This window comes from Notolepis coatsorum (assembly GCF_963971535.1).
Source record: "Notolepis coatsorum genome assembly, chromosome: 10".
Classification (NCBI taxonomy): domain Eukaryota; kingdom Metazoa; phylum Chordata; class Actinopteri; order Aulopiformes; family Paralepididae; genus Notolepis; species Notolepis coatsorum.
In genome coordinates, this window is record NC_140174.1 from 61776786 (window position 1) to 61797691 (window position 20906).

The 20906-nt window shown below is 42.5% G+C and overlaps 1 protein-coding gene across 1 annotated transcript in view; it reads right to left on the bottom strand.

The window, feature by feature from the left end:
* Positions 1–15403, bottom strand: part of asah2 (N-acylsphingosine amidohydrolase 2) — a gene marked incomplete at both ends in the record, with an annotated part of 101171 nt that extends 85768 nt beyond the window's left edge. The window contains 4 exons of the mRNA XM_084323053.1: positions 7757–7933; positions 8177–8320; positions 14611–14714; positions 15271–15403. Coding sequence (XP_084179179.1) covers positions 7757–7933; positions 8177–8320; positions 14611–14714; positions 15271–15403 — 558 coding nt within the window. The remainder of the gene's footprint in view (positions 1–7756; positions 7934–8176; positions 8321–14610; positions 14715–15270) is intronic.
* Between the last annotated feature and the right edge of the window lie 5503 nt (positions 15404–20906).

Consider the following 20906-nt stretch of genomic DNA (forward strand, 5'->3'; position numbering starts at 1 on the left):
TGCGCTCCATAAAGACAGCCCTGTACGCAGTACTTGGGGCCCAGACTGTGGCGGAAGAAGTCCTAATGACAGTCCTCACGGAGATTGAGGGAGTACTTAACTCGAAGCCCCTCGGATATGTCTCCAGTGATGTGGCGGATATCGACCCAGTTACCCCCAACACACTCCTGATGGGGCGGCTAGATCCCACATTACCCCAGACAATGTACCGGCCTGAAGAAGCGAACGGCCGACGAATGTGGAGGTACAGCCAAGTATTAGCCGACAAGTTTTGGAACAGTTTCCTACTGCACTACCTACCGTCTCTACAGACCCGCCAGAAGTGGGTAAAGGAGAGAGACAATTTGACAGAAGGAACAGTCGTCATGATTATTGATCAATCACTGCCCAGAGCTATGTGGCCGGCCGGCCACGTAAGCAAAGTGATCACCGGTGCCGACGGCAAGGTCCGAGCAGCTGAAGTGCTCGTCCAGGGTCGCACTTACACCCGTCCCGTGGCAAGGCTCATAGAACTGCCTCGACTCCCAGACACAATCGATGATGACCATGACCCTACAACCCTATGACTTTGTGAAGTTGACTGACCCCTACAGCAAACCCTTATGTGTAAATAGACAACGCGATTAATCTGTCTCCGTTTAACTGATTAGGTCTGGGACCTATTCAGGGGGTGGCTGTTGTGAAGGGCCAGATTAAACCGAATATATATATTTATTTATATATATATATTTAATTGTATTTGTATATTCTCTAATATTCCCTGATATCCCTTGTATATTCCTTGTACAATATGCATTGAATATCCATTCTAGCCTACTGAACATCCCATAATAGTCTCCATTCTACTATTGGTCGAGACCTTGGTGCCAGGCTGCCATACCCCTCAGACCCAGTTCAAACGTACCGCTCGACATGTACGAACAAGTCCTAGTTCCGCGTAGGAATTTGGCTACCGCACCACTAATGGGACTATTTGTTCATAGTGCGTATATATACTGCGCTACTAAAGTAGGACTTTCTTTTCAGTCCAGTTTCTTACCCTCCAATAGAGTCACAGACGTAAAGCCTCCCCGCGATGCCACGTGTGGGAGTAAGGCCAAGTTCGGCCTACCATCGGTATTGAGACATTGTGTATATTAATATTTGAATAGTCATATTTGGCACTATATCGTCGAGTTGGACGTAGTCTATTAAGCTAATAATAGTCTGTTAATATATAGTGCTTTGTGCGGTGAGAATACTACCGTAGTCAGTACCCCATCGTTTCGGGCAGAGAACTGGCTGCTTACCCAGGGTGGTTGACCCTATGTGAAGCTGCACCCGAGGAGCCCCAGAGCCGACGAGCGAGTGGACCTGTATACCGGATTATTCTACCGACGACAGCCCGCCTTCCCAGGCACGGATTATGCTTTGGATACTTTGATTATTCTATGGATAAAGACCCCCGACACTACCGTGTGTTGGAACCCCCCCCCTGGAGAGGACGCAAGGTGAGGAGACGCTCTGCAAGACGAGGTCTCTCCACATCTCTCCCCCGTGGACCGGAGAGAGCCGGCCCACAAAGAGTCCACCTGCTTTCATCTGTGGTCCAAGGATCGCCGGCGCATTGAACGGCACTACAGTGGGTTCTCCTGGGATACCCTTGGCCGGACGAGGCAGCTGGATTCTACCCCCCCCCCCTCCTACTCCTGTCGGCTTACAAGCGACCGGATTAACCCCCTCTAGTGTATCCAGCCTATAATCATTAAAGTATCATTGCTGTTATTCCTTAACTATTCCAGGTCGTATATTTACCACCTGCGCCTTCAGAGATTGGACATTATCTATTGATATACCGACGAATACTCCTTGCCATAAAAGTGCATACTATTTCAATTCATAAATGTAATTAAGTGATTAAGTGTTTATTCTACACACCATCGCTGTGTAGGAAATAAAGACCTGCTTCTAATTCGTACATTTGTGTTGGATCCGTTTCATCTACGTGAGAGTGTTCATGATAATATATTTATGCCGTGTACTGGGTGGCCGAATATTAAGTACAAAGGTAGTGGTAGTAAGTATCATATCTAGTAATACAGTCAGGGAATTGTACCCCTCAGTTACAGTTACCATGGTCCTGTTTGCTGCCTTTTTTGTAAAGTGGTATTACTCTGGCCAGCTTAAGCTCACTTGGAAACGTTCCCGATTCAATGGAAAGATTCACAATATGCGTTATACTGGGTGAAATAACCTGAGCTGCATCCCTAAGGAACCTAGCGGGCATGTTGTCTACTCCTGTAGCTTTATAGGGTTGAGCTCCAGAAGCGTTTTAAGCACTGTCTCCTCTGTCACTTTTTTAAAGGAAAAGGCATTTGTCTGTGCCCCCTTTTTTGCATAGTGATCCTGGTTATGGGCTATTCCATATTGGTCTGTCTGAATGGGCAATTTAGCGATTTAGTGTTGGCATTAAGGGGATTTGAGCACCTGCCCCTCTAAAGTCCTGTGCACGTCCCTGTGTACAGATATAGATATAGTAACTAGAAAGAGTAGGCTAGGGATAGAAATCTATGGGATATGTACAGATATAGTAATAGAAAGAGTAGGCTAGGGATATGTACAGATAGATATAATAACTAGTAGTAAGAGTAGGTAAGGGATATGTACAGATGCATGTGATGACAGAGACACACAAAGCCAGCATGTAGGCGTTATTTATTTCTAGCGTGTGAATGAATGAATGAATGAATGAATGAATGAATGAATGAATGAATGAAAACTTTATTTAACAGATTGCAGAATGAGTACAATACAGTACGGCTCAATACACACAATTGTTAAGGGGATGCAGACCAGAGAAAGATGTTTGTCTTGTTTACATCAGGGTCCCCCATTTTCAATTCATATATTCATATCTCTTAAATGTGCAACATTTGAAAAACAGACCTATCCTTACCTGTTTTACGTTTTCCATGTCCCCGGATAAACATTTCTTGTGGTGCAGCAGCTTACACCTGGTCCTGGTCGATTGTGCTGTCCGACTGTAGGCATTAAATAAAAAAAAACAGTTGATGTTACATTCCAGATAGCTTTCATTAGGCTTTGTGCATTAGGGTGGGCCATTTTAATGGGGAATTAAAATATGAGTTCATTTTTGGGATAGGAAAACTAACCTACATCATCTTGGGTTTCAAAATGGTAAAATTGGTCATGTGGCAGAATGAAAATTCTAATCCTTTCTTTTTGCACTTCAAAGGCACTGAGGTTTGTAAATTGTCTGTATTGAGCCGTACTGTATTGTACCCATTCTGCAATCTGTTAAATAAAATGTTCAATCAATCAATCAAACCATACAAGCTAGCTGTCTAGTTAGCTTGCATTAGCTCACTCTAATTAGCTCGCTAGCTAGATTGCTAGTTAGCTTGCTAGTAGGTATGATAAGCGAAAAGCTTATCATAAAAAAACACATATATTGACCGAATCATTTGTCCAAGTCATAACTGGTAGCTAGCTAATGCGATCTAGCTTGCTAGCATGAGCTGTCTTACTAACTACATAGTTAGCGCGAGCTAGCTTGCTAAACAGGAAGCTGACTTGCTAACTAGCTAGCGCGAGCTAGCTTGCTAAATGGGTACAATACAGTACGGCTCAATACACACAATTGTTAAGGGGATGTTCAAAATGTGCTTTTTTTTATTTGCTTACCTCGTATCCATTTCATCTTTTCCTCTGGCCTATATCGATATGTTTGTACAGCATGTACTGCTGCTGCTGCTACACCACCAGCACGCTAGTCAATCAGTCTTTCTGTCTGAATCAAATTGCACCTGTGTGGGGGATGGGCGAATGCGGTTAGAGCGTTGGGGGATGGGCGAATGCGGTTAGAACGTTGGTAACCGTGGGGTCCACAGAATTCAGTATATTTTTAAGCAGCTCTGGGCTTGGGCAAGTCAGGACATGTTCTTGACGACGTGTGCTTGTTTGTTTGGAGAGATAACATACAGTTAATGTGCTCAATGGACAAAAAAAACTATTTGTGTAGGTACATATTACATATTAATACATATTAATATAATAATATAATAATAATAATTTTATTTGTATAGCACTTTTCATACAGATACAAATTGCAGTTCAAAGTGCTTCACAACAGTAAAAAAAATACAGGCATAAACTTCTTCTGGCCCCTGTAATTGTCCTAACACAACCCCCTCCAATATACAGTAAATTACCAAGTATGGTCTTGTCAATATTCCAATGTACAGTTTTGTTTGTACAGTTGTACAGTGTCCCCCCCCCACCCCTCCTACCCAACCTCCCCCCCCCCACTCCTACCCAACCCCCCCCCCCCACCCACCCAACCACCTCCAATGTACAGTCCCCCCCACCCCACCCGCTTGCCTGAGCAGTTCAAAGAGGCAGTCAAATCATAACATTTATGACATACAAGATATACAAATATACAGTACTGTTTATTTACAGACAGAGTCCCCACCTCCCACCCCACCTACTCACCCCCCCCCCCACCCCACCTACCCAACCTCCTCCAATGTACAGTTTCTTCCCCCTTAAATGTATATACTCTCAAATGTATATGTAACAGTACTCTCTTCTTAGAAACTGTCTATTAATCAGAGTTTCCAACGCCAGGGTCTACAATATATGACAGGCATTGTACTCTTAAACAGTACTGTACTGTATATTTGTAGATCTGGTATGTCATAAATGTCTGGATGTAACAGTACTGTCTATCTGTATGTCATGTATGTAATGTATGTTATGATGAATTGAAAATGGGGGACCCTGATGTAAACAAGACGAAAGTCTTTCTCTGGTCTGCATCCCCTTAACAATTGTGTGTATTGAGCCGTACTGTATTGTACCCATTTAGCAAGCTAGCTCGCGCTAGCTAGTTAGCAAGTCAGCTTCCTGTTTAGCAAGCTAGCTTGCGCTAGCTAGTTAGCAAGCTAGCTTGTGCTAACTATGTAGTTAGTAAGATAGCTCATGCTAGCAAGCTAGATCGCATTAGCTAGCTACCAGTTATGACTTGGACCAATGATTCTGTCAATATATGGTTTTTTTTATGATAAGCTTTTGGCTTATCATACTAACTAGCAATCTAGCTAGCGAGCTAATTAGAGTGAGCGAATGCAAGCTAACTAGACAGCTAGCTTGTATGGTTTGATTGATTGATTGAACATTTTATTTAACAGATTGCAGAATGGGTACAATACAGTACGGCTCAATACACACAATTGTTAAGGGGATGCAAACCAGAGAAAGACTTGTTTACATCAGGGTCCCCCATTTTCAATTAATCAAGTTTCTTTATTAGTTGTCATACAAAAATACAGAATACTTTTATATGAAATGCTTCTTTCTGTTTTGCTCCTGAGAGTGTGCTAGATAAAAATAGATAAGTATAAAATAAGTATAAAATAGAAAGTGTAAACAAAAGTGTTCAATATGCATGATATATACAATATACAATGCAGAGTAGAGAAAAGGTTACTGAGTTACAATACAATATACAGTACAATGCAGAAGTGGGATGAGGTACAACTTAGGGTAAGGTGCAATGACGTATCAGTTGTAGTGCAAATCTCTTTACCAATAAATATAAAGTGTGTTAAAGTGTCTAAAGTGGGTGCTACAGTGAGTTGTTTATTTAAAGTGAGTGTGTACGTGTGGATGTGTGTGCTGTGAGTGTATTTGATGGTTTGTTACATAGTGTTATTGTCGTTGAACATCCTGATGGCCTGGGGATAGAAGCTCCTTCTGAGTATCTCTGTGCTTTCCCTGAGACTCTGGTATCGCTTGCCTGAGCAGTTCAAAGAGGCAGTCAAATCATAACATTTATGACATACAAGATATACAAATATACAGTACTGTTTATTTACAGACAGAGTCCCCGCCTCCCACCCCACCTACTCACCCCCCCCCCCCCACCCCACCTACCCAACCTCCTCCAATGTACAGTTTCTTCCCCCTCAAATGTATATACTCTCAAATGTATATAATGTAACAGTACTCTCTTCTTAGAAACTGTCAATTAATCAGAGTTTCCAACGCCAGGGTCTACAATATATGACAGGCATTGTACTCTTAAACAGTACTGTACTGTATATTTGTAGATCTGGTATGTCATAAATGTCTGGATGTAACAGTACTGTCTATCTGTATGTCATGTATGTAATGTATGTTATGATGAATTGAAAATGGGGGACCCTGATGTAAACAAGACGAAAGTCTTTCTCTGGTCTGCATCCCCTTAACAATTGTGTGTATTGAGCCGTACTGTATTGTACCCATTTAGCAAGCTAGCTCGCGCTAGCTAGTTAGCAAGTCAGCTTCCTGTTTAGCAAGCTAGCTTGCGCTAGCTAGTTAGCAAGCTAGCTTGTGCTAACTATGTAGTTAGTAAGATAGCTCATGCTAGCAAGCTAGATCGCATTAGCTAGCTACCAGTTATGACTTGGACCAATGATTCTGTCAATATATGGGTTTTTTTATGATAAGCTTTTGGCTTATCATACTAACTAGCAATCTAGCTAGCGAGCTAATTAGAGTGAGCTAATGCAAGCTAACTAGACAGCTAGCTTGTATGGTTTGATTGATTGATTGAACATTTTATTTAACAGATTGCAGAATGGGTACAATACAGTACGGCTCAATACACACAATTGTTAAGGGGATGCAAACCAGAGAAAGACTTGTTTACATCAGGGTCCCCCATTTTCAATTAATCAAGTTTCTTTATTAGTTGTCATACAAAAATACAGAATACTTTTATATGAAATGCTTCTTTCTGTTTTGCTCCTGAGAGTGTGCTAGATAAAAATAGATAAGTATAAAATAAGTATAAAATAGAAAGTGTAAACAAAAGTGTTCAATATGCATGATATATACAATATACAATGCAGAGTAGAGAAAAAGTTACTGAGTTACAATACAATATACAGTACAATGCAGAAGTGGGATGAGGTACAACTTAGGGTAAGGTATCAGTTGTAGTGCAAATCTCTTTACCAATACATATAAAGTGTGTTAAAGTGTCTAAAGTGGGTGCTACAGTGAGTTGTTTATTTAAAGTAAGTGTGTACGTGTGGATGTGTGTGCTGTGAGTGTATTTGATGGTTTGTTACATAGTGTTATTGTCGTTGAGCATCGATCCTGATGGCCTGGGGATAGAAGCTCCTTCTGAGTATCTCTGTGCTTTCCCTGAGACTCCGGTATCGCTTGCCTGAGCAGTTCAAAGAGGCAGTCAAATCATAACATTTATGACATACAAGATATACAAATATACAGTACTGTTTATTTACAGACAGAGTCCCCGCCTTCCACCCCACCCACTCACCGTCGCCCCCCACCCCACCTACCCAACCTCCTCCAATGTACAGTTTCTTCCCCCTCAAATGTATATACTCTCAAATGTATATAATGTAACAGTACTCTCTTCTTAGAAACTGTCTATTAATCAGAGTTTCCAACGCCAGGGTCTACAATATATGACAGACATTGTACTCTTAAACAGTACTGTATATTTGTAGATCTGGTATGTCATAAATGTCTGGATGTAACAGTACTGTCTATCTGTATGTCATGTATGTAATGTATGTTATGATGAATTGAAAATGGGGGACCCTGATACACACACACACACACACACACACACACACACACACACACACACACACACACACACACACACACACACACACACACACACACACACACACACACACACACACACACACACTCCGTTAAACAAACAACTCACCTTCACTATCCCTTCAACCAGAGGCTTTACAGAGGACTTGATGTATCCCTTGCTGGTGATCATGAACAGTGTGTACTGGAAATACCCGGCCAGGCCAGAGTGCGTGTGTGTCCCACTCAGAACCACGTTGTCTTGACGATACAGGTTCCCATACTTAGCCTGAAGCGCCTTCAGAACCTAAGATGGAGAGAGGGAGATAGATAAATAGATAAATATTTAACTTGGCCAGGAGGATTATCCTTTGACAGACTGGTAGATGTTAGGGGACCAGGGTTCAAATTCAAGTGGGTTGTAAGTTGTAACTTGGAATGTACATGCATAGCACAATACAGAACATTTGTGTTTAACTATAGCATGGAAAACCTTTCAATTAAGGCTAGTAGTTTTACTGCAATTTAACGGTTGATTAATTTAACTCACCTCCAGCCGTAGTCTCTGTGAAACCATTCCTATATCTACTGTAACAAACACCACCCTCCTCTTTCCGTCGTCAATGATGAAGGCTCTGCTGTACAGACGGGTATGGATGCCTGCAGAGGTCTGGTCTAGGTTGGCGTAACCCATCTGCAGATAAAACACAACGTGTCTGTTAAGTATCTGTTCAGGGGATAAACTGTCTGTTCAGGGGGGGAAAGTGTGTCTTATGGGGACATGCTGTATGCGAGGAGCATTGTTCAAATGGTCAATGGTTGGTTCCCATTGGTACAGTTATTTTTAACAAGAATTCCCCAAGACCTTGCCTGAGCTTACTAACACTAACCCAGACTGGGCAAGTACTCTGTCCTGTTTGGGTAGCTTCTAATGGAGCTTGACAGTGGAACAACCTTAGTGCCCAAGTTCTACTTTCATATGATGTACCGGTATCCATTTTTACAATTTGAAGCACATTTCAGGGCTTTTATCCAGCTGCACCAGTCTTTGGGCTAGAAAATTAAACTTCTGAAAAGTCATGATACATCTTAAATATTGAATAAATTGTTTCCCAAGAGGAATACCTTACACTCTTACAGTATGCCTGTGCAACACTGTTTGAACCTATAGATTGTGTGTTTGGCTGTGGTGGTCCTTGAGATGAGAGAGAGTGGTGATAGCCTATTTCTGTGTTTATGGGCCTCTTAACGGCAGCCTGCAAATCGGATAGCTCTCAATCTCAGATATCATCTATATCCCCATAAGCACTAAACGCTATCAGTGGAGCCATCTCAACCACACCTCTTCTGGAGGGAACAATGACAAAAGCAACTGATACAACTGCAACATTGATGTAACAAAGAAAAGCTCACTGAGACCCAGTGTGAGAATAAATATCTCAATATTATTATAATAAAAAAAAGAATTTAGATGGCTGGTGCATATAAATACCATACTGTTTAGCTACTATAGCCAAGATACCCCCATAGGGTGGGGGCAGCCAGCCCTCCCGACACCAATTAAATTAATGTATCATCACCACCAGTATACCTACCAGACATAGATCCCCATATTGCATAGAGCAGTGGTTCTTAAGCTTTTTGATGTGTGACCCCTAAACATCCAAATGCCTATCTGCGACCCCCAATAACGTCAAGCAGAGACAGAATGGTGAATTTTGTCACCAAAGAATGATCATTAGTTTCCGTTTTCACTTGATTAATAATTGGAGAAGGCCTTTAGACTTCAGACATTCTTATGTCAAAAGAACAAAAAAAACATCTCTACATCATAAACATGATGATGTATTTGTATATCTTTCCTCGACCCCACAAAATGATCCTGCGAACCCCAAGTTGAAAACGACTGGCATAGATCAAGTCAAGTCAAGTCAGGAGTTTTATTTGTCACGGCATACAAGCATACAGTGAAATGCGGGGGTCTTGCCCTGTTGCCCGCAACGATTGTGCAATAATACAATAATGCAATAATACAATAATAAGAATCCAATAGGATGAGAATAAGACATTTGTGCAATAATACAAGTAATAAGAATAAGACATAACAGGTATATGTGTTACGATTAGGCATGACAGAAGAACCCAATATGCAGATTGACAGGAGAAAGGAGACAGTGGTTGCTCTTCTCAACGGTGTTCTTTAATATCAGAACTCAAGGCAGGAGCAAGGCAGGGATAAATACAATACAAAACAAAAGGCACTGCGGCGCTGGCGCAAGTACAAACTCGGACTGAGACACGAAAAACAAAGATGACAAAACAGAATACTAATATAACTTACTGAGACTCAATACAACAGCAGGGCAAGGCAGACGACAGCAAGGTACAAACAGGAACGGGGAACACGGAGGTATGACGCCACACAGGAAGTGGGAACAGGACACACTAATATACCCAGACTAATTACAATGATTACAAATGATAAACAGCTGGGGGAAGAAGGCACTAGAACTAATACAATAACAATACTGGGACAAGGACTAGGCTAAATACAAAAACACAGAATAAGAATGCCAACATCTAAACAGACAACACTTGAATTATAGACACTAATTGCCACAGTAGAATGTTATTGATGTGACCAAGCAAGATCAGTGTTGACTGCATCGTCTGCAGGTGACAGCTAGATGGCGGTATGACACAACTGTCAACTCTCTGCCTGGGGCATTCTCTCTCCCAGACATGAGCTGATCTGGGAGCGTGACATATATGTACATGAAGTTTACAAAGGTGCAATACACTGTTAGCTACGGATGAGGCACTGGGTCTTATGTACACTACTATACAATGCTATACTATACAATCTACAGTTATACTATGTGTCCTTCCTTATGCTAGCTTGCTATCAATCTGTTTACTATACAAAAACCACTCCCGTTCTTGTTTTTAAAGTGACCTTTCATTGTGTAAAGTGACCATGAGTGTGAGTGTGTGCAGCATGTGTGTGTGTTCATGCTAAAGTGACTGCTAGTGTGTGAGCATATACAGTGTGCGTGTTGTGTGTGTGCTCATGTGTGCTTGTGTGTGGAGAGTTCAGTGTTCAAGACTCTGATGGCCTGGGGGAAGAAGCTGAGCCGAAGTCTCTCTGTCCTAGTTGCTGGTGTTCGCAGGCCTGACTGCAGCAGCTTGAACAGGCTGTTGTTGGGGTGGTGAGGGTCTTTCATTATTCTGCAGGCTCTGGATTTGCACCTCTTGTTATAAGACCTGCAGGGGTGGTAGTGCAATACCCGTAGTACGCTCAGCTGAGCGCACCACTCTCTTTGGGCCTTCTTGTCCTGTGCCGTGCTGTTTCCATACCAGGCAGTGATGTTTCCAGTCAACATGCTCTCTACAGCTCCGGAGTAGAAGGACTGGAGTATCTTCCCCGATACTCTGAACTTCCTTAACTGTCTCAGGTGGTAGAGGCGCTGCTTCGCCTTCTTTACGACTGAGTCTATGTGTGTTGTCCATGTCAGATCCTCTGAGATGTGGACCCCCAGGTACTTGAAGCTGCTCACCCTGTCCACGGTAGCCCCATTTATCCTCAGTGGTGTGTGTGTCCCCTGCTGTGTTCTCCTAAAATCCACGATCAGCTCCTTGGTTTTACCAATGTTCAGGAGCAGGCTGTTGTCCTGGGACCAACGTTCCAGTACCTGAACCTCCTCCCGGTAGGCCTTCTCGTTGTTGTCAGAGATCAGCCCCACCACCACTGTGTCGTCCGCAAACTTCACTATGGAGTTGGAGCTGAACTTGGCCACACAATCATGTGTGTATAGTGAATAGAGCAGGGGGCTCAGGACACAGCCCTAGGGGGACCTGATACTCAGGGTGATGGTGTTGGAGGTCTGACCCCCCACCCTGACCGCCTGGGGCCTTTCACTCAGAAAGTCCAGTATCCCGGCGCTCAGAGCGGAGCTCAGACCCAGCTTGATCAGCTTGTCCACCAGTCTGGTGGGGACTATGGTGTTGAACGCTGAGCTATAGTCAATGAACAACAGTCTCACATAGCCCCCCTTCTGGCAGTCTAGGTGAGAGAGGGTGCTGTGAGTGTGCAGTACTTGGGAGACCGCATCGTCAGTGGACCTGTTTGGCCTGTATGCAAATTGCATAGGGTCCATATCGCTGGGGAGGGAGGCACAAATGTAATCCTTAACCAGCCTCTCAAAACATTTCATGACCACAGAGGTGAGTGCCACCGGTCTGTAGTCATTAAGACCTGTTGGGGAGGATTTCTTTGGTACCGGTATTATAGTGGACACCTTGAAGCAGGCAGGGACCATGGATTCAGCCAGGGATAGATTAAATATGGTGGTGAACACTGGTGCTAGCTGGTTAGCACAGGACTTAAGTATACATCCTGTTATCCCATCTGGGCCAGCTGCCTTTCTGGTGTTCACCCGCATAAATGCTCTTCTCACACTGTCTTCCATCAATGAGAGAGTGCCCCCGCCCCCCTGCGGATGCCCCCCCCCCCTCCACGACGGCCGGCGCGTTGGTGATGTCGTTAGCCAGTGAGCTAGCGTCGCCACTGTCTGCACCAAACCGAGTGTAAAATGAGTTGAGTTGGTCCGCGAGAGAGGTGTCGGCACTCCGCATTGAGGGGGCACTGACTTTGTAGTCAGTTATCGTCCGTAGCCCTCGCCATAAACCTCTTGTGTCATTCTGTGCCATTTGTGCCTCCATCTTGTCAGTGTATGTCCTCTTAGCAAGCTTTACAGCCTTGCACAGAGTATATACTGTAGCCTTATACTCCTCCATGTTTCTTGACGCTCTGCCCAGGTTATAAGCAGTGGTGCGAGTTTTCAGAGCCGCTCAGATAGTACTGTCAACCCACGGTTTCTGGTTTGGGAACACCCTCACCTTCTTCGTGGGGACAATGTTATCCGCAAGTGTAGATGATGTATGTATGTACATGTACCTGTAGATCTGGATTTATTACAGCCCATACTGGCATAGAGGACCTGCACATCTGGATGTGAAATTGAGAATGAGGTTAACTTTTTGTTTTACTGTCCTGTTTACAAGGACTTTTTAGTCAAATGTCCTCCATTTATGTTGATTTTCTTGAGCTGGATCAATATGAACAACTTGAGTTGTGCTTCAGGAAGGAAACGTTTTTGTAGCAGATTTTGTTTGTCAAGCTTGGGAGAGAAGGCAGAATACTTTGTTTAAGTGAGTTGTAATCTGTATTTATGTAATTCATATGTAGATAATGAAATGTAATGTGTAATGTAATAATGGAACACTGCAACAGTATTTTTGGTGACTTATAAACCCATGAGGGTTGAGCACTTTGTATGAAAATATGAAAATACATGAACATTTAATAATCAATCAATCAGTAAATCAATCAATCAAGCATATTACAGCCCATTAAAAGAATGATAAGAAATATATTTTCAGCCTTCATAAAAACAACAAAAAACAACAACACATAGTTTCTAAGGTATAGCCGACGCTCAGTGCCGTCTGGGAGAAATGCGAGGCCCTGTGTGAGATTTAAACGCGAGCCCCCCCCCCCCTAAAGGTAAAAAAATATATATAATAATAATTTAATATAATTTTTTTTGAAAAATTTGAAAAAACAGTCAACATATTCTTAAATAATAGCGCTGCCTGAGGCTGGGCATACAGTCAACATATTCTTAAATAGTAGCGCTGCCCGAGGCTGGGCATATGATACAGTCAACATATTCTTAAATAATAGCGCTGTCCGAGGCTTAGTGGCAATGCACCTGTACAGTCGTACACCTGGCAGTAACAGGGAAAATGCATAAAACACCCCTGGAACCTGATAAACAAGCTTAAAGCCAGGTTAATTTTTCAAGCACGACATGCAGACTTGCAGTTTTGCCTTATTTGAATCGAACTCTATAAGCTTAGTACACACATCACACACACATACACACACACACAAATACGCACACACACACCTTGCACATTACACTGACAGATAGTCAGTGGAATGACTAACATGTGTTGGGAGCAGATAAGCGGAGCGTTATCAGCTTCTCACTGTGTCCTCCCTTTAAGCACTCATATTTCATAAACCCATTATCCATTTTCATAAACTAGCAAGAGAGAGAGAGAGAGAGAGAGAGAGAGAGAGAGAGAGAGAGAGAGAGAGAGAGCGAGAGAGAGAGAGCAAGAGAGAGAGCGAGAGAGAGCAAGAGAGAGAGAGAGAGAGAGCGAGAGAGCAAGAGAGCGCGCAAGCGAGAGAGAGAGAGAGAGAGAGAGAGAGAGAGAGAGAGAGAGAGAGAGAGAGAGAGAGAGAGAGACCGCATTAACTCACTTTGTTTAGTTGAAACGAGAGATCCACGGCGAGAACAGAGTAGATTGCATTAAAAACTCACCCTAATGCAGAGTCAGGTCCAAGAGGAAGAAGACGACCGTGGAGAAAGTTCACCAGTTCCATCATGATATTGTCCCCCCCGTTGGGATGAACTTGGGAGTCTGTTCCTAGTTTATCTGCCACACGTTAGCACTCGATAACGTTAGCTAATGCTAGTTAGCTGTCCCTGCCTTTAGCTAAGCTACTAGCCGACATAGGCAGCTATAGCCTGACTGAAGGTTCTAACACGCAACAACTTTCATCTTCAGTCCATCTGCCGAACGTCCTCTTCGTCTTGGCATAACCTAATCACTATACTTGGTATTGATAAGCTTACGGCATGCAGCGTTATTTCTTCTGCTCCGATGCTGCACATTTGGTTCTCTTGGCCATCCACTCGCTCCTGTGGATAGCACTGAATAGACCCCGTTCCTGGCTGTTTTTTAATTATTATTATTATTTTCTTTTTTTTGAGGCCCCCCTTCCCGCGAGGCCCTGTGCGACCGCACTGCTCGCACACCCCCTGAGGCGGCCCTGCCGACGCTACCGTACTCATTTCATCTCAGTCTTTTTTATGCTGTTATATGTTAGATTACTGGTTGTCCATATCTCACCAGTGGGATGTCCGCAGGGGGTCCAGTGCAGTCAGCCCTTCCTACACCAATCAGAAATGGCTGCTCCTGGGGCTCAGGGGGGGGGGCTATAGTAGGCTCTGGGTCTATGGGGAACAAATATTATTGTAAATGCAAAATTATTAAAAGTTATTATGGATCAATTGTGATTATGTAAATATCAAGACACAGACAGTGTGTGTGCTACTGTGTGTGTTACTGTGTGTGTGTGTGTGTGTGTGTGTGTGTGTGTGTGTGTGTGTGTGTGTGTGTGTGTGTGTGTGTGCGTGTGTGTGTGTGTGTGTGCGTGCGTGCGTGCGTGTGTGTGTGTGCGTGTGTGTGTGTGTGTGTGTGTGTGTGTGAGAAAGAGTGGGTGGGTGGGTGGGTGGGTGGGTGAGTGAGTGAGTGAGTGAGTGAGTGAGTGAGTGAGTGAGTGAGTGAGTGAGTGAGTGAGTGAGTGAGTGAGTGAGTGAGTGAGTGAGTGAGTGAGTGAGTGAGTGAGTGAGTGAGTGAGTGAGTGAGTGAGTGAGTGAGTGAGTGAGTGAGTGAGTGAGTGAGTGAGTGAGTGAGTGAGTGAGTGAGTGAGTGAGTGAGTGAGTGAGTGAGTGAGTGAGTGAGTGAGTGAGTGAGTGAGTGAGTGAGTGAGTGAGTGAGTTTCATTACCAGTCTGGTTGTTGGAGGATACAGCCAACACAGTGATGAGAGCTACAGTTACACCTGTCATGACTGTGAACAAGACGGCCAGAGTGACCTCTAGCTTACTGAGACCACAGCAGAGCACTTTCTTCTGACCCATGCTGAAAAACAAAACACGCACATTTACTTAGGTGACCTTCGGGGACATTGCATTGACCTACATGGATTCCTAGCCCCTAACCTTAACCATAACAACTACATGGGGCGACAGTGGCTTAGGAGGTAGACCGGTCGTCTGGTAATCTGAAGGTTCCCAGTTCGATTCCGGCTCCTCCCGGCAGCATGTCAAAGTGTCCTTGAGCAAGACACTTAACCCCCTAACTGCTCCCAGTGAGCAGGTTGGCATCTTGCATGGTTGCCTCTGCCGTGTGTGAATGTATGAGTGAATGAGTGAGGCAAAAATTATGAAGCACTTTGGATAAAGCCACAATTCCTTGCCTAACCTTAACCTTAACCATAACAACATGCCTAACTCTAACCTTAACCATAACAACTACAACTAACCTTAACCCTAACAACTTCAAAAAGAAATGTTACTCAAACACACCAACATACAAGAATATTATACTCACATAAAATTGGCAAACTCCTATATTCTTGGTGAAATTACTCCTTCAAAATAAGCACAGACCCATGGGGTGTTCTACAGGAGTAGAACACATGACCAGTTCAAGATATACTGCTCTGGGACCGCTTTGATTTATGACTCAGATCAACCCGAGTGATTGGTGATTGGTCAATCTGCTGAGTTCAGTTGTTGTTTAACAGTTAGATAGCTGTGTTGTGTGTGTGTGTGTGTGTGTGTGTGTGTGTGTGTGTGTGTGTGTGTGTGTGTGTGTGTGTGTGTGTGTGTGTGTGTGTCAAAGATTTGTGGTGCACATGGGTAAAAAGAAGGAAATATAGAATTAATATTTATGTGTAAGACTGGGAGAGAAAAATATATCATGTAATCTCCCTCTCTTTCTCACACACACACACACACACACACACACACACATACACACACACTATCTCTCTCTCTCTCTCTCACTCTCTCACACACACACCATCTCTCTCTCACCCACGCACGCACGCGCGCACACACACACACACACACACACACACACACACACACACACACACACACACACACACACACACACACACACACACACACACACACACACACACACACACACACACACACACACACACACACACACACACACACACACACACACACACACACACACACACACACACACACACACACACACACACACACACACACACACACACTACAAAGGTCATTTAATTTGATGTTCGGATGGACCAGATACAGATTGTAGATAGTACTGTGCAAAATAGGTTTTATTACCAAGGGAAAATGGCGGAAATGATACTGAGTAAATACAGTATGGACTAGAGGTGGGCTAGTCACCACTTTACTGACTATTTATGAGTTTGACTACCGTACTTCATTTTGAATGCTCACTGATAGCAAGTACTGATATGAAATATGTATACCATAATTAAATATTATACAGGCAGCTGTATTTGCCTGAATTATCATTTCCCAACACCTAACCCTAAATCCACACTATTCTCATCATATTTTTTTTATTCAGCACAAAATCAAGACAGTACAGATATACTTTACAACACGTTCTCATTTAACATCATGCCTGTACCGTATCATTAAGAGACAGCTATGCTTGTGGAAGGGGAAGGGGCGGCCTGTTGCTTAATAACAGCGGAACAGTGCAAAAATGCTTCCGCATTCGTCACCGCACGCCACTACGGTAATGCGCCTTTCATTTTCCTTCGCCCAGGTGCGTGCACCGGCGGCGTGCTCGCTCAGGTGCGTGCGCCGCCGTGCTCGCGAGGTGCCCGCGCATGCGCATAAGATCCCGCCTTGGTTCGACACATATAACACATTATTGGTTCAATTTGGTTACATATTAACACGCTTTGGCGCTTTGCTTCAATTTGGTTAATCACCATACACGTGATGGACGCAGCAGGCGATCACTCCTATTGTTATTCAGCTGCGCCGAGGTACATGATTGATTGATTGATTGATTGATTGATTGATTGATTGATTGAGCAACATGAGCTAACTGCTGAGCTAACATGGAGCTAACACGCAGCTAACTACTGAGCTAACATGAGCTAACTGCTGAGCTAACATGAGCTAACTGCTGAGCTAACATGGAGCTAACATGCAGCTAACTGTACATGATTGATTGATTGATTGATTGATTGATTGATTGATTGATTGAACATGGAGCTAACATGAAGCTAACTACTGAGCTAACATGAGCTAACTGCTCATAGTCTCCCAGTCCCTCCACTCTGCAGTAAACAGACATCACTGATATAGAGTGTCTGGTCAGTAACATGGGTCTAGAACCCACCTCACCCCTGCCCACTTTGACAACCTAGGATGGCTTAGAGTAGACGACAGAGGCGTAGTACATTTTCCTTTTTGAAAATCATCTGACATGAAGATGGAACACATTTTTGTTGTTAATATTATTTATATTACTGGTAGTTCATACAAGACATTATCCTCTCAAAACATTGAAGCTCATAGTCTCCCAGTCCCTCCACTCTGCAGTAAACAGACATCACTGATATAGAGTGTCTGGTCAGTAACATGGGTCTAGAACCCACCTCACCCCTGCCCACTTTGACAACCTAGGATGGCTTAGAGTAGACGACAGAGGCGTAGTACATTTTCCTTTTTGAAAATCATCTGACATGAAGATGGAACACATTTTTGTTGTTAATATTATTTATATTACTGGTAGTTCATACAAGACTTTCTTTGTAAAATGTGTCATAATGACTGTAGCATTTGTGTGTGTAACGTACACTAAAAAATAAATGTTTTTTCACAGGAAATTCACTATTATTTTACAGATTACTTTTGTTTTTCTACTTTAAGTGTAAATGCCATACAAATATAGTAAATTACCTTTTATCAAAATATTAACCATTAAATAAAGGTTGTAATTCCTTCATAGTTAAATACAGTAGAGGTTGCATACTTCATTATCTAAAGATGGTAAGTTAGAGTGTTGTGTTCACTCATAGTTAAAGACTGTAGAGGTTGAGTACTTCATTATCTAAACATGGTAAGTTAGTTAGAGTGTTGTGTTCAGTCAGACAGTAGACAAGTAGAGGTTGAGTACTTTATTATCTAAACATGGTGAGTTAAAGTGTTGTGTTCATTCATAGTTAAAGACAGTAGAGGTTGAGTACTTTATTATCTAAACATGGTGAGTTAGAGTGTTGTGTTCATTCATAGTTAAAGACAGCCGAGGTTGAGTAGTTTCTTCTGATATTCCATAGTAAAGTACACGTTAACGTTACAATGTGTTGTGTTCACAACACTGTTTAGTTAAAGACAGCCGAGGTTGAGTAGTTTCTTCTGATATTCCATAGTAAAGTACACGTTAACGTTACAATGTGTTGTGTTCACAACACTGTTTAGTCTGACGACGCGTCGCGAAGTACACGTTAACGTTACAATGTGTTGTGTTCACAACACTGTTTAGTTAAAGACAGCCGAGGTTGAGTAGTTTCTTCTGATATTCCATAGTAAAGTACACGTTAACGTTACAATGTGTTGTGTTCACAACACTGTTTAGTCTGACGACGCGTTGCGAAGTACACGTTAACGTTACAATGTGTTGTGTTCACAACAGCGTTTTGTCTGATGACGCGTCGCGATAATATACTATATTCGCGAAGTACACGTTAACGTTACAATCGTCGCGATAATATACTATATTCCATAGTAAATTACACGTTAACGTTACAATGTTGCGTTGTGTTCACTCATAGTTAAAGACAGTTGTGTTCACTCATATTTAAAGACAGCCGAGGTTCCAAGTGATTCGTTGCAATGTGCCATAGCATTTGTCTAAGCGGCGTGAAAAGAAAGGTGCTTTACCGTAGTGGCGTGCGGTGACGAAAGCGGAAGCATTTTTGCACTGTTCCGTGGGGGAAACATAAAAAAAAACTAAAAAAAACTAAAAAAAAAACAGTAAACCGGAATATACTACATGTGTGGATCAAACCATTTAAAAAAGAAAATGACAATAAAATGGGAAATAAGATAGAAAATAATAAGATGAAAATAAAAATAATACGGTGCCTTTATAGCCCTATACGCTATTACGCTCTATACAAGCCCACTTTCTATCGAACTGTTCACCTTGCAACCTGATCAGATGAGTCATCCTCTCCATGTCCTGAATTTCTTTAACATGGTTTAGCCATTGGTTATGTGTTGGGGGACTGGGCTTCAACCAATTAATTGTGATCATTTTCTTGGCAGCAGTTAACAGTATTTGAAGAAGATACACACTTTTCCTTCCCTCAATGCCCTCCGGTATGACTCCGAGGATGGCAGTTTTGAAATCTTGTGGGATGTCCATGTCGAATACTTTTTTTTACATCCCTGAATACATCATCCCAGAAGTGACATCATTTTGGGCATGTCCAGAAAATGTGTGTATGGTTACCTATTTGTTCACCACATCCCCTCCAGCATTCGCTTGTCGGAGTCGTACCTTCTTTAGCAGTCAGTAAGGGGGTCTTGAAAAACCTACTAATGACCTTCCATTTATATTCTCTCCAGGAATTAGAATTAGTCACCTTATGTGCTTCAGTACAAACATTGAACCACTCATCTTGTGAGATCTCCTGTTGGAGCTCAGCCTCCCACTTCAACTTAATGTATAGCGAGTTGTTGGGGTTCATTGATATTAGGTTTTGATATAATTTAGAAAGATTTTTTTTTTTTTTTTTTTTTTTTTTATTATTGCAAAACAAAACTTATTAAAAGTCAGTACTCAACACACAATGTATAATGAAACTTTCAGTAAAGGTGGTTAAAATATATGCAAGTACAGAAACAGGATAAAACAAAAATAGTCAATAATAACATTTTAACCGTATACAGTGTATATCCAGCGAAGTTACAATTATATAAATGTTAGTATATAATATACCCCTAATACCTATTTTCTAAAACCCTACACACATATGCTCCAGCTCAAACCCCCCCCTCCCGGACCCCCTCTTGGATAGTACCTCCATTATCCCTCACTCCTAACCAGACACTACCATTATAGGCTAGCTTTTATTCTCTCCACCACTTCTAACCACATTGACATTTTGGATTCATTGAGCCCCAGAATTCTTGCTGTAGATATTTCTTGATATATCACATCGAGATATGTAAGAAACCACACTTTCCGGCACATTTTTTCCGGTTGAAACCAACGTGATGCGATCAGTTTTTTAGCTACTGTGATACCCGATAAAACCAATCTTTTTAGTTGTGGATTCACTGCAAACTCAAAAACATCATTCAATAGCAATACCGCGGGGTGTACAGGTATATTCCAAAATACGAGTATTGATAATTGTTGGGACACATCTTTCCAGAATGCCTTAACTGGTGGGCAGTCCCAATACATGTGCATAAATGTTCCTTCGTCCCCATTTGTACATTGGGAGCATTTGGAGTCTTGTATAAGCCCCATTTTGCACAGCCTTATAGGAGTCAAGTATGTCCTGTGAATATAGTTCAGATTGATTTGTTGATG